The 16340-nt window shown below is 37.6% G+C and overlaps 1 protein-coding gene across 1 annotated transcript in view; it reads right to left on the bottom strand.

Annotated features, from left to right (window-relative positions):
- Positions 1-692: 692 nt before the first annotated feature.
- The window catches only part of CDC40 (cell division cycle 40), a 37253-nt gene continuing 21605 nt past the window's right edge, over positions 693-16340 (bottom strand). Inside the window, exons 6-15 of the mRNA XM_079298717.1 lie at positions 15711-15807; positions 13897-14036; positions 12197-12271; positions 11497-11542; positions 10057-10158; positions 8702-8817; positions 8485-8618; positions 3957-4033; positions 2377-2521; positions 693-1676 (exon numbers count right to left, since the gene is read on the bottom strand). Of these exons, the coding sequence (XP_079154843.1) occupies positions 1499-1676; positions 2377-2521; positions 3957-4033; positions 8485-8618; positions 8702-8817; positions 10057-10158; positions 11497-11542; positions 12197-12271; positions 13897-14036; positions 15711-15807 (1110 nt within the window). The 3' untranslated portion in view covers positions 693-1498. The remainder of the gene's footprint in view (positions 1677-2376; positions 2522-3956; positions 4034-8484; positions 8619-8701; positions 8818-10056; positions 10159-11496; positions 11543-12196; positions 12272-13896; positions 14037-15710; positions 15808-16340) is intronic.

Raw genomic sequence — 16340 nt, 5'->3', positions numbered from 1 at the left:
ACTTGCATGGGAACAAGGCTGGTCAATACCCAGTTACCACCACGATGGTGCTTGTGAAAATAGTGCATGGAGCTTTTCAGGCACACAAGGCTGCTGGGATGGAAAAGAAACCAGAAACGTGTAAATTCAGTGCAGTTACACAACAGCATAGACTGACAGTGGAATGACTCTCTAGCTCAGCATTAGAGTTGGCCTAAAAATGCTTAAGCTTCCTGTTCACTCACAAGTGTCTAACTTGTGTAACTCACTCTTTGAAAGACCAGAATTTCTTGCAGCCAAACAACTCAAAACCCACAAAACCAACCCTTTCCTTCCATCTTGACCATTTGGGACTCTTTGTCTCAGCTTCCTGCTGTCAATTAAGGCAATTATTCCTTTGCCATCCTTTGTAATGGCTGAGCAGTGATTTGATTTACAGTATACAGTATAGTATAATTCAAAACTGTATTTAAAGGCTGATCAATAGGATAAAATCTGCTACATGCCTTTATTTTTATGTGCCCAAAAAAGAGAGCAGACAGGGAGTCAAAGTTTTTTTTCTCCTGCTGCCAACTTACCTTAATTTTAAATGAATATGGCGATAGAATGAGTTTATCTGAACACTAATACACCTGCACATTAAAATACCAAATGGTAGGAAATATTTTATATGGACACTGCAAGACAGAAAAATTGAATAAAGCAAAGCAGAGTTTTTAAAAAAAGATTTATTAAAAATAAGTTCTTTAAAGAGAAAAAGTGTGACATATATACATTAAATTGTCAAAACCTTCATAGGGCTTATAATACAATCTATTCCAAACAAAACAAGAGACATTCACCTTTTTTTTTCAACATGTCATGCTTATAACAGAATAGCACATGGGAGGGAAAAAAACAACACACAGCCCACAAAAAATATGAGGAAAACCCTGAAAATGAAGACTACTTGCAAAGGTGAAAGTGAGTGATCCTCATGATTCTACAGACAGAAAGTAAGACTATGAATGCCATCTTGACAGTTGACAGTTCACCTGACAATTGCTAGCTTCCAATTAATTCTTCATTTCTACTGTGAATTAGCAAATCTCAGCAAGTGTATTTGTGCTTATCTTTTCCAGCTCTGTTGCAGTAGGTACCAAAGATTTCTTCTTAGGAAGGAAGTTACACAATTGCTGTTTTTTTTCTTTAAATTCTCTGACAGCCAGAACCACAAAATAGTTTTTCTTGATATTATTTTATTTTACAAGACTGTTTTGCACAAGCAGAGGCAAGACAAACTGGCACGTGATTCTGCATGCTTCAGATGACCTCAGCTTAGCTTCTCATTCCCAGATGCCATATTTAGAATTATATCCTTTCACTTGAGTCTTCTGAATTTCCTGGTGTTTAGTGCATATATACAGACAGTGAGCTGAGAATTGCAATATTACAAATGTCTAGCCATCCTTACAGCAGAATGCACCCTAATCTCAGATGTATGCAGGACTTGCACCTTTAGGTCTCTGTAGCAACCTCTTTAATCCCACAGTTTAATCAGACCATCCCAGCCACACGTGATGACTTTGGATGTTTCGTGTGGATGCCACACTGCACCAATACAGACTTTGTCATGTGCTTTTAACCTGCTGTAGAGTTTTGTTGTCTTCCAGTCCCAGATGTTTAGTTTCCCATCTGCATCTCCAGATATCACATAGCTGTATTAACAGGAATAAAATGAAAGTTGTACCATGTGTGCAGACTGCTTGTATGCTATTACAAGTAGCAACTGAGCAACAGAAAAGAGCTTCCCCCAGGGAGCTTCCCATCTAACACAGCCTGCAAACATAACTCCCAAGGAATTAGCATTCACACTGAGCTCCAAGAGCACACAAGTCCTGCAGAAGGTGATTCATCAACTGCAAGGTAAATGTGCTAAGCAGTGTGATTATACCCTGCACTGTGTTACTGAAACCCAAGAGAAAGTGCCACAAGTTTCCCAGTTATTATAGTAATTTGTCTCTCATGTACATACAGTACTAAATGTATGGGCATATTACTAAGCCAACAGGAAGAAAGAGATGTCTCTTTGAATGAGGATACCCACACCAAACCTATGAACTGGGGAAACCAGGTGAGTTCAAATCCCAGATACTCTAGACTAAAGTGCATGGTGTAGGAACAGACCCTGCACTGCACACCATGTGCAAAAAGGTGGGAATCAGATGTGGAGGCCTCTCCTGGTCCTACTGGGTGCTAAGAGTAAACTTTCTGTTCTGCTGCTTGGCAATGGAGCTCTGCCCAAGGCTGAGCTAGCAGGATGATTGTGCATTCATGAATCTTGCAGGGGATTCAAGAGAAAATTTAGTGTCTGTACCTGCAAGTTTTAAGATGAAGTTTATTCCCACAAAAACTTACCTCATATCAGGTGAAAAATCCACTTGACAAGCGTAGCCAGCTACCATGTGACCTTTGAAAATTTTCTTTTTGTTTAATCTGAATCTGTTCTGAGCTCCAAAAATCAAGATTTGGTTATCCATCGACTGGCAAGCCAACCATTTCCCTATAAATGCAATAAACAAAGGTGGTGTCAGGGTGCTGCATCTGAAGAAACAGACCTAACTGGGATGTTTTTAGATATTTTGACAATTTTTCTTCCACTAGCCTAATCCAGATTTTCATTATGTAGCAGGGTTCTAAGTAGCAGTTGATACTGCTTCTGCCTGGTACAACTGCCAAGAGTTGAAACCTTATGTTTGACAGGATTTGGGATGCCTACTCCTACAAAATGCACTCAGGATTCCACTAAAGCTCTGACTGCTCCAGCTACGTGCTGCATCAACCCCACTGACTTCCTGTTAAGTTTTTTAGATACTGTGTAATCCTGCTGGTGGACATAATCACATAACTCAGTGAGGGGGAAAAAAAAAAATCCATCTAGCTGCACTCTACTTGATCACCTGTTTTGTGGATACCCTAAGACAGTCATCCCCTCTTTTCTTTATGGGAAAATAGGTCTAAAATAGACTGAGGAGTTTGCAACTATACAGTATTATCTGCCTTGAAGGAAAGCAATTAATAAAGATATTTTAGTGAAAGAAAAATCAAGGCTTTTCTAACCATAACTTCATCTTGTTTTGCATCTTGGCAGTGCATTAACCCCTGCCTGAGAATCCAGTGAAGATGATGTGCTACAGAACACCCAGAACAGACTTCTGTCCTGACCTCTGCCTATTGTCACTGCCTTTAAAGTGTTTTATGCAGTGACAACATAACATTGGCTGTGGAACAAGTTGAACAGCCTCTACTCAGCATAATGGGATTGTTAACAGCAGATCTGGCAACACTGTAATAGTGGAGACACTAAAGCTATTTAAATTTAGCCAAAACAGATAACAGGAATTTTGTCCTGTTAGAAGGATTTTCTCTGATTACTTGAGGCACTAAACAATTTTCCTTCTTCAGCATGATTCTAATTGAAGAACATAAACATCAGTGAAACATTAACATAAAGAAACACTGAGATAATTTGGAATTTCTCTTTAGCAAAAATTATTTGGACTACATTCATAAGAGAAGGGAACAGGATCATGTATGACATGAGTTTCTGCTTTAACAGTGGCACCACAAGGACTGCTGCATTTGGTTAACACTTTGCCACCATTGTCAGTTCCCTTCACTGCTTCTCTTACTATTTTAAATAAACCAAAGAGAACCCGGTAGCTCTATGGAGAGTCCTTTTGCTTTGTCTGGATGAAGGCCTAATTTCAAACTGATACAGCTGCCCTGATATAAACCCTCGTTTTGACATACTTGTTCTTTAGAATTTTAAATCAAAACAAGATCCAGTCCAATCTTGGAATAAGTGCACAGAGTGACTGGGGAGGGGGTTAGTCTGTGGTGAAACGAGGATGCAGCACAGCAACATCACAGAGATATAATCAGTAAGAGGTGCCTATGTAAATTAGGTCTAAGAAGGCAATAAAGTGTTAACCTACCATTTGGAGACAAAGTCACGGCTGGCATGGAATGCATACTTGGCTCAGCTATGTACTTGAAGTCTACAGGAATGTCCCTGCAAAAGGAAGAAGTATGTGTTTTATGAAGACATGGAGATGTTCCAAAGAGCTGCTTCAAGTCAGCTGATTTATGTGGCAACTGAACCATGGAGAATGCATGGTGGCATCCAAATGAAGAATATGCAAAAACTCAAAAATATTATGAATGTCCACCCAAGAACTCCAGATGTGGAGCCACCTACATCATAATGTCTGAGAGTGTGAATTTACCTCAAATGAGCCAGTCTAAATTAGAGTCATAATTCTAATTGTTAAGAGCAAAACTGTAACAAAGTTCCTTTATTGCCTTCAATATAACAGCAGCTTTTACAAAGTTCCTATTTAGATAGCAAGATCATACTGACAATATGTAGGGATCTTACTGGAACATCTAATTGTCTTGTTTCAACTCAAATATTTCTGCCTTTTTTAAAAAATCATTCTTTTTTAGACTTTTTTTTTAAAGGAAAAGAAAACAGGATTCTATCTCTCTCTTTTCTCTTTTCCTCCTGATCTCCCCTAGGATGCCAACCAATTCCAAATATTCTGAGCTGAACTGAATGCTGAACTACTCAGCTCAATTGCATAAAGACTGTGCCAGTGCATGTTCTTAACATACACTGTCCTGTACAAAGGCCTACGGCAAAAACAAGGACAGTCTAATCCTTACTCTGCAGAACTGTCATTTGGTTTCAACTATATAAATTGGATTACTAACGGTGTGTGCATATTCACAGTATTCCTCATACCCTGCACTGGAAAAAAGGCAAGGCATGTACATGGCTTTCTCATTAAGCAAAAGAAACCTCCAGCAGAAAATAGATTTGATTAATGTATTCTGCAGAAAACACATGCGAAATGTTCTGTAGCAACAATAGTTAATACAAAGGGGATGTTTATGACTCCATTGTCTAATTCACAGAGCAGAAGGGCTGCTGGGATGCTCTTGGAGTGGAGAGCGTGGGTGGCTGCCTTGTCCCAGCTGCCTGAGCCTTGTTGGATGGCAATAGAGTCGGCATTAGCAAGGTAATTACCATCCTGCTTTATTGTGGAGGAAGTTATTTCCCATCATCTTCAGTTAAGCAACACACACAGGGGCAAGCAGGGTGAGAAGCTGCTCTGTTGTCAGGAAGCGACACAAATGCTACCGTGAGTTAAAATAATTTATTCCTCAGAATAAGAAGGGCAACCCACTTAATATATTCCATGGATAAAAGCATGCACTTTAGGCCAGGGATAACCAGCTTCCAAACAGGCAGACCTAAGACTGCTGTTGGGCAGCAAATCTGTGAAGAAGTAACTAGAAATCCACATAATCTCTGAGGCTGATCAACAACAGCACAGGAAGTGCAGCCTCTGTGCCACATCCTACCCAAAGAGTTTCCAGCTCCATTTGCAAGAGGATACAGGGTTATTGCTGCAGCAAGGCCAGGCCCTGATCCACTCCGAACACTCCTGCAGACCAGCAACTTTCTCAATGCCCTGTAAAACCAATCCCACTAGAAGCCCCACTGAAGTCTCATCACAGAAGATGCATCTCCAGTACTGAATTGTACTGCAGTCAGAAATTTAAATGCAGCACTGGTTGTTTTGCCTTCTTTACCTTTTACAAATGAAGGCAGTCTCACCTATGAGAATTTATTCACAACAGCTCTGCTTTATGTTGATACCTACCAGGCACACTTAGGACAGCAGCAGGATATGCTGCATTAAACTATTAAGGAGAATGAAGAGATACATTTTGTGTTTCAAATTTGCTTCCAGTCAAATTGCTAAATAAGTAATGTCACCCTGCTCTCTTAAAAAAATTACCAACACAGATACTACCATGGTTGCCTAACCTCAAAACTCATGTAATGTATTTGGGTTTTGTGACAAATATTTAAAATCTAAATATTTTAAAGTCCTTTCCCGACTTCAGAGCATTTCAAAGGCCACACAGTTTTAAATACTGGAAGTGATATCAGCTAGCCAAGATTTAGAAGTGTTATACTCTGGGGTTCTGATACAACTCCTTCCCCAGGTAAGGAGTAGAAAAATCTTTTTAATGAAAAAAGGAAAAAAACCAAGCCAACCCAAACTCCCAAAACCAGTGCAACCCAATCCAGTTTTGGGACCTACACATCATGAGATGTCTCTCAGGAGACTACACTATCTCTACCAGGAAACATGGGCAAAAAGGCCCACTGAAAGGCACAGCTTTACACAGATGACAAGCCTCCCAAGCCTGTCAGCATAACAACTAAATTATCACTGCACAGTTCTTGCTTTGCTGGCTGACTTGGAGGTAAAAACAAATAAGGGTCTCCAAAGTTAAATGCCCAAATAATTTCACTGCTTATCCAAGCAGGATGAGATGCACTCAAAGCAAAGACAAAATAACGTTTTGCATTTCTAGAAGAGAGAACACAGCATATGATACCCATGCCAACTTTAATATCTCAATCACATGAAATGCAAAACCAAGCAAATTTTCAAGTGCTCCCATTAATATTCCTAAATAAACTATATAATCTAAAAGAGTCTGTGATATACCTGAAGTCTGAACTTTCAGCAACCAACCAACTGCAATTCTATGTACAGCCCAGTGAAATTTGTGCATGGGATCAATTCTTGGGAAAAGGTGATTTAAGTTGTCAGGAGTTTCTCACTGTGATGAAGTCAGATGTGCCATCCCATTACCAGCTCTGGCCAAGCCAAAGTGTTTACAAAACAGACTACAGAATTCCTCTAGCCAATTGAAACTAAGCAATTAGACCAACTTCTAATTACTATTTTTAAGGTCATACTCAGGTCATAATTGCTTCCACTTTGTTTCTGTAGGATACTGAAGAAACATTGTGCTGAAGAACATATGAAGATAAGTGCCAAAAGGTGCAGTAACCAAATCACTGCTAAGTAGCAAATATTTTTTTTTAATCAATTTAGGAAAAAAGGATTTGACAAATAATTTGTCATGGAAGTTTCTGAGCTCCAAAATCTTCCATAACCAATGTATTAACTTAGTTTTAAGGCATTTTTAAAATCTGGATCTTGAAATTACAGAAATTTGCTTACAGACTAATTAACATATATGATGGCAGGTTATGCAGAAATATTTTCAAGTCATGCCCCAGAAGATGGCATTAAATTTGCTCTTTATAAAACCAAAGGATTTTCCAACAACTGCATTACAGAATATTGCTTAAAGTCGAGTTTCCTATCATTTCAACAAGGGAACTCTTCTGCTACTGGAATAATCAGGTTGCAATGTTCCCATGCCAGAACCTTTTTGCCTTTCCTGCTTTTCTCCCCAGACTGACTAAATCCACCCACTTCACTATTTATTTCAGCCATCACACAAAGCTCATAAAACATGGGCAATCCAATCTCAAGGAAATAACAGATTTGTGTGAGCAAGATCATCCTCCCACTCAGCAAAGAGAAGACATTCCTTAGCAGACATGGTATTGTAAAGATTTTTCTTTAAGGAGCTCAGTAACTGCATGGGTCTACTTATGAAGTACTAAACAGAGGCTTTCTTGGAGTGGCATATGGTGACAGCATTTTATGTCTAGCCTAAGCCTCAGTTCCCAGACTTTGGCCATTCCCACTGCTACTGGCAATGACAGCAGCTGATCACAGACAAGCTGAGGATTTAGCTGGCTGCTTGGGTAACATTCCAGTACCACAGACTGGAGTCTCTTGTCTAGGTTACAGAAAAAAAAGCAGCTAGGAAGGAACTGATTAGTCACAGAACTGTCGAACCAGTGTCTGTATTATGCAACACAGCATTGCATGTGTGAACAGCAAAAGGAAATGAATACCTCAAGATATGGGACTGACAATTTCAAAAAGAAATTCTCTAACCCTAGAGAAATCTTGAAAATATTAAGTTCAAGATTTTAGTACCTAGAATTTTGCAAAAAAGATTTAAGATAGGAGTGAACTCTTTCCTCCACAGGTTAAACGTTAGAAACTGGAAGCCATTTCAAATATTTTACGTTATTTTTTCTTGGACAGACTTTCCCTTTTCTGTCATCTAATATATTCATATTGTGTGTACTCTGCCAAAACCAGAGTAAAGCTACACTGAACTAGTTATTTCAAACATGGGCCAAGTATCATATAATACTATGGACATCCAAGTTCAAAACACTCAAAACCAACACACATCAACTGTAATACAGAAGACATTGCTTCAAGAGTTAATTTAAAGACTAATACACCCTAGGGGAAAGGGGAGAGAGCAGAGACAACTAACAGAGTGCAGACTGAAAGGACTCTCTTATCTTTTTTCTTTAGGGAAGAGGAAATCAATGAAGAGTCTCAGGCATTAGGACAGAACAAGGCTTTAAAGCTTTTCCTGAGCTAGCTAGAACTCAGTGCACTCCAGTGGCCTGTATGCTATGTGTACTTTTAAAAATGAACTCTCTTTTCAGTTTGGTCACAATATACTTTGAGGTAAAATTTAAAATTTTAAACTTACCATTCCCAGACTCTTAAACTCTTGTCATCAGATGTACTCACAAACCTCCTATTTTCATCCACGAACACAATGGTGTTGACAGCTCCCAAATGCCTATCGTATTCCTGCACAATCTCACCACTTCGAATATCCCACTACAATTAAAAGAGCCAGAATAAGAACCTGTTTTTCACTAAATACCAGTACTTCCACAGAAATAAATATTACGTAGACATACCTGCACAATTTTCTTATCTGACATCCCTGCAACAAAGAGATTTTGTTTATCTTCATCAGGGTTGAATTTGACACAATAAGGAACCTTCCTGTTGGTGAATCTTGAAATACATTGCCCTGCAACAGAAAACCCATTTACAGTGTATCAGCTTGGAAGTACAATGGGCTGATTGGTTATTTGCAGATACTGAAAAAAGCACTTTACTAAGAGCAGACAACACTTCTTTTAATGTCCTTGAGAGAATTATGGGGCAGAATTTGCCCTATTCTTTGATTAGACCTTCTTAGGTGCATGCACCTGCATAAACATGCACACAACACAAACTGTTCTGAAAGTTTGCTATAGCTTCCCAAACAATACAACTGTATATATATCCTGTATGCCACCAGGACATAACAAGAACACAAGGACAGGTTCAGGATATCAGGATATCTTTGCAAAACATCACCTCCTTAGGATCAGAGGTCTTCTCAACAAGAGATACAAACGTGGCCAAGAAGTCAAGACTAACCTTAGAAAAGGGTAACAGTAATCCAACTGCAAAATCAAGCCCTGACCTCCCCTCTTAGCTTCAGCTGCAAATACCCTGATTACAGGTTATTTATCCTGTAATTTACAGGAGCCATTTTATTCCAAAAGCTCTGTCTAAATAACTAAGTTAAGACTCAAGGTAAGACTCAACATTGAAGAATCAGACTTAGACCTTTCTGGCTATCACCTGTATAAGATTAGTGTCACTGCTAACCCAGAAAGCTAACAAGTTTTTCAAACATGGAAACTTCCTGTCTTAGAAAGAGATCCAGGTTTAAAAGAATACTGACAAAATCTATCCTGTACTTTTTTTAACTTTTAACAAACTACTTGTAGCAGAATATTACAAAGCATCTCCCATGCACAAGAGCAACAGACCTGCCCTTCAACTCTCTATACCAGCAACTCAGTTATCACCACCTTTTCTAATTTGGAAGCTCTTCAAGTTCAGCAAAAGATCAAGTGAGAATTTTTCTAAATTCAGCATATCTAGGTATAAAGAGTAATTTTATATCTGTAAATGTAAACATGCGATTAAATGATTCAGCAAGATGTCTTTTTGTTGAAAATTCTTCTTACAAATAACTATGAAACTTCTCAAACAAAAAGGTATATGAAAATACAGGTAGTGTCAATTGCACCATTACAGGTAACAACAAAACATATGCAAAAAAAGACTAATTATCCTGCAATGAAAGCCTAAACAGTGAACTACAAGACAATAATGAAGGACAGCTTGAAACAATCTTAATGCTAAGATATCTTTATAGTCAATATTAATTAAAAACAGCGCCAAATAACAGCACCTACAAATACAAGCCTACCTGTTTCAGTGTCCCAGAGTTTTAGGTAGCGGTCATATGCAGCACTAAGGAACTGAGTGCCTGCATTGTTAAAACAGATGTCTCGAACAGCTTTACTGTGTCCTACAAAATAGAAAAAATGCAATGGTAAACTTTCATCCACTCATACTTAGAACTAGTGTGTTGGGTTTAAAAAAAAAAAACACACACCCAAGCCATATTACTCAAGTTAAATGCTCTAACAATGCAAAGAGAAAAAGAAAATCACTTATTGAAGTTTTTAATGAGAACTCGTAAATAATTCAAGTGAGAAAGAAAAAGTAACTCCTAAAGAGTGATGAGAATAAAACCCCATAACACCCTCACACCTCTAAGACACTGGAGAGAGAAACAAAGCATTGCACAAACCCACTTGATAAACAAGAACAAAGTTATATAAATTGATACAAGCAGAACTTCAGAGGAAATTTAAACCACTCCAATAAATGGCAACATCTAATGAAAGAGGAGAGACAAACACTACATAAAACTCATTTAATGGAGAAGAGTTTAGAATTAGAAAGCAGGTATAAAATATGGGAAATACTAGATGAGAAATCTAAGAATGTTTTCATTTGATGTTAATCTTGCTACCCCTCAGCCTCAATGCATTTATCTGACCACCACATCAGACTTGCAGTTCTTTTTAAGTTAAATATTAATAGAGTAATTGAAATATAGCAAAATGGCAGCCAAATCTGGTTGATAATAAGAACCTTTTGAGAAAAACAGTCACAGTGTTCAGAGAGAGCAGTCTATTGAGAGAGAACCTTTTTTGAGCTGTCATCTTTGCCACACTGCTGTCATCAGAAATAATAAGTGAAAAAAGACTTCTCTCTTGTTACTCAACATATATTCACTCAGTGTTCTAGAAATGTTCCTATTTCAATAGGAGAATCAGCTACTTTTGTTCTGCATTCAAAGCTGCTAAGAAGTTTGAATGTCTCTCCATCTCAGCTATCTGCAGTTACATGAACAAAGACCTCACCTGAACCAAAAAAAGCTTTCCCCTGCTTTTGCACTAAAAACTCAGCACAGATGGAACGACCTATTTAAGGAGGAATCAGACCATGAGACACTCTCACTGGTTAAATACAGAGGGTTGCTGTTTTCAACATGAAGATGGGGCAATTTCATGTCAAAATTTTGCCTTTGAAAAGGAGTCTTGCATAAAGTATTGATGACTGTAGTACACTAACATTTTCTTTTAAGGGTTGTAAGGTGTTACATATCAACAATAAATTGCTTGGAATGACAAAGTTCTTAACGAAAAATGCATCTTTTTCAGTTCTAACTGCCAAGATCATTCCAAACATTGCCTTGAATGCACACAAGTCCTCTCAGTAACAAATAAGCTAACCTAAACCATATTCTTCAAGGAAATTGCTCTAGACATAAATGAGTTTCAAAAAAGACTATTACCAATAAATGTTCGTAGACATCTTCGGTCACCATATACCTCCCATAGCTAGGAAAAAAAGGAGGGGGGGGGAAATATGTCAGTGGTTAAATGATAAGGATGCTGAAATTAAAAGCAAACATATATGGCAACATCTTTTAAGAAATTAATTACAAACATATACCATGTACTGATGAATCACAATCTATCCAGAAATTCACTAGAATACTGTCATCTTTCTGTTAGTAAAATCCCCTTAGAATATCTAAAACTCCCATCTCATATACCATCTTTAATGACTTGAAGTTTTGCTACCAAAAAAAAACCAAACCCAAAACATCAGCTTTCTGTTGATATATGCCAAAGTGAGATTAGCTCACACCACAACTGCTTCAGTAAAAGGCTTCAGCAGAGACCTACTGTTAGTTGTAAAACTAGGCTTCACAGAAAATGAATTAATATAACAAAGGCAACAATGTGAGAAACTTGTGACCTTCTAAATGCTATTAAAAAAACTAACACTGTTCTAACAGCCTCTGTCTTGTGTACTATTTCTATCTTTGTTCCAATGAATTTGTAACTTAAAAATTAAGTGAGAAAAATAAAAGTAACACAGACAAAAAGTATTTGGGAGAAGTATCAAATGTTTATGTATCCTAAAATGCACTGTCTGTATTCCAGGACAGTATAAAATGTATACATGAAAACAGAAAAATAACTCACCTTAATTTTGCAATCCATAGAGCAAGACAACAGTATATGCCCAGACAGAGGAAACAATCTGACTGCACTGACACCCTGTAAATAAGAACATAAGTTAACAGTAAGTGGATCATCTAGATGTTTCCACAGTTTGTTTACCCTCTTTTCCAAGCAAAAAGCTAAAGCTTATCTTACTAAAATATAAAGATACTGTATCTTGAAAAGAAATAACCTGCCCACATTCCATTTTAGAAACAATGATGCATTTTGAACAAATGTTATTGGAAAAAACTTGATTCAATAGCTGTATATATAACCTCCTTCAACATCCACACCATTACTGTGGCAAACACAGCAAATAAATACAAACTGAGAGTTGGGGGACTGCATAACAAGCCTTTTCAGGTAAGGGTAGGTACAGAATTAAACAAACAAACAAAACAAAACAAAAAACAGAAACAAAACAACTTTTTGGCCAGCTCAATTTCTTCAATTTCTTCCATATACTACCAGTGTCTTCTACCCCCTGAGCTCAGATTTCCTGGGCATGGCATCTTCACAACTGTCTGTTTTCCAGGTAGTCCTTTCTGGAAAGTCCAAAGAACCCCCAAGTACTCATGGTTTTAATGTCCCTCCTTTCCATTTCATGTTGATTACTGTATTCATATGCCATCCACTTCCACCTTCCTACCCCTGGTTGGAGCTGGGTACTTTATCCTCCCTATTATTGTCTACTTATATCCCCCAGTTTTTCTAAATTTGTCAGCCCATTTTTCTTTCACCTCTCTCATCGATATCATTATTCATCTTGTTTGAAGGAAAAAGCCATTTTACACATCAGTCTGTTGTAAACAGGGTAATAGGCAGAGGAGGGACTAGAGGTTTGGGAAGGAGATCTCATTCTGGAAAGCCCTGATAGCTACAGCTATAAGTTTGTTGATGCAGCAATCATTTGAGAAGAGCTCAGAGATGTGACTCAACTGAAAAAAAAAAAAGGGGGTAAAAGCTAAAAACATTCCCTGTGTCCTCCTTTCTTCTATCTTCCAAATATTATTAAGATGATATCCATTGTAGTGCAGCATATACCCCCTCAAGCAATATTTGAGTGGCAAAAGAAGCAGCAAATTGAGTATATGCTTTACTTTACCCTGAGCAGTGAAACACTTTCCTAATACCAAAAGTGTGTATATTGTTTTGGTATCTGACACAAGAAGGAAAAGTGGATGTTAAGCAGCATCAAAGAAAACTCTTACCAAGACACATGACTCAAGGGTATTAAGTATATTTGGGAAATCTGTAATACTGATGTACTATAATCACAAAACCCATGTAACTTTACCTAAGTTTGATACTAAATAGTCTTTAAGTACTCTTACTACAAAAAAACCCTCAAACCCCAAATACTCTCAGGAATCTCTAGAATTAGCCTTATTGTTATGCACATTGTAGTTTAGGAAATCAAATCCCCCAGAAGTCACTGAATAATACTTTTCCCTTTAAGGTAGGTCAGGAAGTCACTATGTCAACACAAAAGTATATGCAGCTAGACAACACCAACTGAGCAGGCAAACACCTTGTGTGAGCATGCAATTCAACTAATTACATGCAGAGTATGTAATCCTTCTACATCCTTCTACTGATTCTTCAGTTTCATAGAGACTACTAGCATCAGACAGAAAATTAAATGGGTTGTTATGCTGTATGTTTAAAAACATTCCTACCTTTGTATGCCCAGACCACACATGGATTTGTTTCTTGGGAAGATAGCACTTCTCAGGTGGTACTGTAGAACGCAGATTAACTCCAACATCTTGAGGGACATGAAGATAAGATCTCCCCTGATAGTCATACATTTCTTTAACTGAAAAGGTAAACACAGAATTCTAAGAATCCATATTTTTAAGAAGTTTTGATCTTTGAAAGGCTTAACAACTCACTCAATTATGGTTCTCAACACAGCTGCTCTGCTGTAGAGGGAGAGGTGAGAGAGAGGTGTAAGAAAAAACAGCTTCTTCATACACATGTAGAATCTTAATTTACATCATTTAAATTCAAATTAAGTAATTTCAGCAAAGTCTGCTTGGAATCTTACAATCCAAACATCAATATAATCTTTTTCCTATCCATTTTACTCATCATCAAACAGCAAAAGAGTTCTCCTGACCAAAAAGACTTAGCTTACACTAACACCACATAGATTAAACTGTGCAACTCTAACCCTGACATTCGCTTGCAACTCACATTCTGGCCAGCTCTGTGCTGTGTCAGTCACATAAACAGAATTACAAATCAAGGAAAAAAAAGCTTCATTTGGCAGCATGAGCCAATATTGGTCAGCAGCAGCCAACAGCTGCTCTTTAACTAGATTTAAGAAGTGATTGGACAGTCAGAAACCAGAGATGCATTGTGCATGAAAACGGATTATTTCAGAGTAGCCATATCTTAGGTAGCCATGACAATAAACTGCGCACTGATTAAATTAATTTCTCAGTTTCTAGAATGTTGTTATGGCAGTTTTGGTTGTATTCTTGCAAGTATCCATGCTTACACACATCTTCAAAATGGAGTATTTCTGGAATGTTAGCATGAGAGAAGATCACAGTTTATATGGCAAGGTCCTTCACTGTGAAATTTCAGGTAGAGAGCATGAAAACTTAGATACAAAGTCATTAGTCAGTAGGAGGCTCAGTGGCTAAAATTTCATGTTTGTTATGCTTATTGCTGTTCAATAAATACCATCATGATCTACTACACATAAACAGAACACTGTTGTCATGTCAGCAATGCTTATCTCACAGCCACCTCTTCTTCCTCAACACACATTAGAAAGGATGCTCACAGCTCGTGTGTGTGAGCCTGGCTATAGAAACTGGTACTCAAAGAGAGATCCTGTCTACCAAACTATCTGCACTAAGCAGTGCAACACAGGGCTGTTCTGTATGCAGACAGCTGAAGGAACAGTTTTAAAAAATTACTGAATTTTACTTAATTACCAAACCATTTTCTTTGAAGGTACCACATACTACAGGTTTCTGTAGGGTAATTAATTGTTACACAATTATTCTTAGTATGACAGCAAGAACATTTACATAAAAAATTGAGGAAGTGTAAAAGTTCAAGTGATTTTCTAAATTGTTCATAAACCATAACTCAGAGCACTACCTGCTGATGAAAATACTGACACATAAAACTACAGTAATTCTGAAGCTGAAACTAAGCCAAACTCATAACTTTGATACATTTGCTGTGTGTAACAGGAAAGGGATACATGCATCTAGTAACATTAAAAATAAACAAATCAAACCAGTACCCCCAAAAATGACAATTCCGCACTGCTCTTCACAGTGCCAAGCGGAATTAGTCCAAGTTTATGATCTCTTTCCCCCTGTCCTTTATGCTTTTGCCTATGAGTGCTGTTATCTCCAATAGAGAAACTTCAAGGTGCTGAGGCTGTCTGCCATCCTTACTAATTAACACAGCAGGCAAGAAAACACAGCAAGCTAGAAAATGAGAACAGCCAAGAAGGTGCCATTACCATGTAATATAGTCTTCTCCTCTCCAGGTTTATCATCTTCCAGTTTTCCTCTCTTCTGCCTCTTAGCTGTTATTTCATCCAACTCCTTCTGCTCTTCCTGGAAAAAATAAAACATGATCTCTTAAAAAGTCAGCATTCAGAGTCATATATGCAACAAACTGTACTATTGTTTACTCACTATTAATAACACATTTATTTGCTAAATAAGATTAGAAATATTTCTAAGCATCAATAAAGAGAATACCCCTATCAAAACCATAAAGGCTTGGAAAGCCATGTACACTGAAAAAAACAATTATCTTTTGATTCACAGACTAAAGCTAAGCACTGACTGGACAGAAAGGATATCTGTTGGTTGGATGGTCCAGGGTGTGTGTATTTATGTATGTGATATTGGAAGCTTTCATTTGCCAGTTTTGTCAAAGATTTTTACTTTCACTTTTTTCCCAAGCTGTTTTTTTTAATCAGACTCTACACACTGACTGAATTTTACTTCCAAAAAGTTGTCCAAATAATTAAGAGCAGAATATCTGCAACATCTTATTTGGACATATCACTCAAAATGTTTCTATTACCCCAAAGCATAGCATTAATCTTCTGTTTGGACAAGCACTAGTGCAATTTGATCTC

The sequence above is a fragment of the Erithacus rubecula genome, assembly GCF_903797595.1.
Source record: "Erithacus rubecula genome assembly, chromosome: 2".
Classification (NCBI taxonomy): Eukaryota; Metazoa; Chordata; class Aves; order Passeriformes; family Muscicapidae; genus Erithacus; species Erithacus rubecula.
The sequence above is the reverse complement of the archived record's forward strand: the minus strand, read 5'-3'. Positions and strand labels throughout refer to the sequence as shown.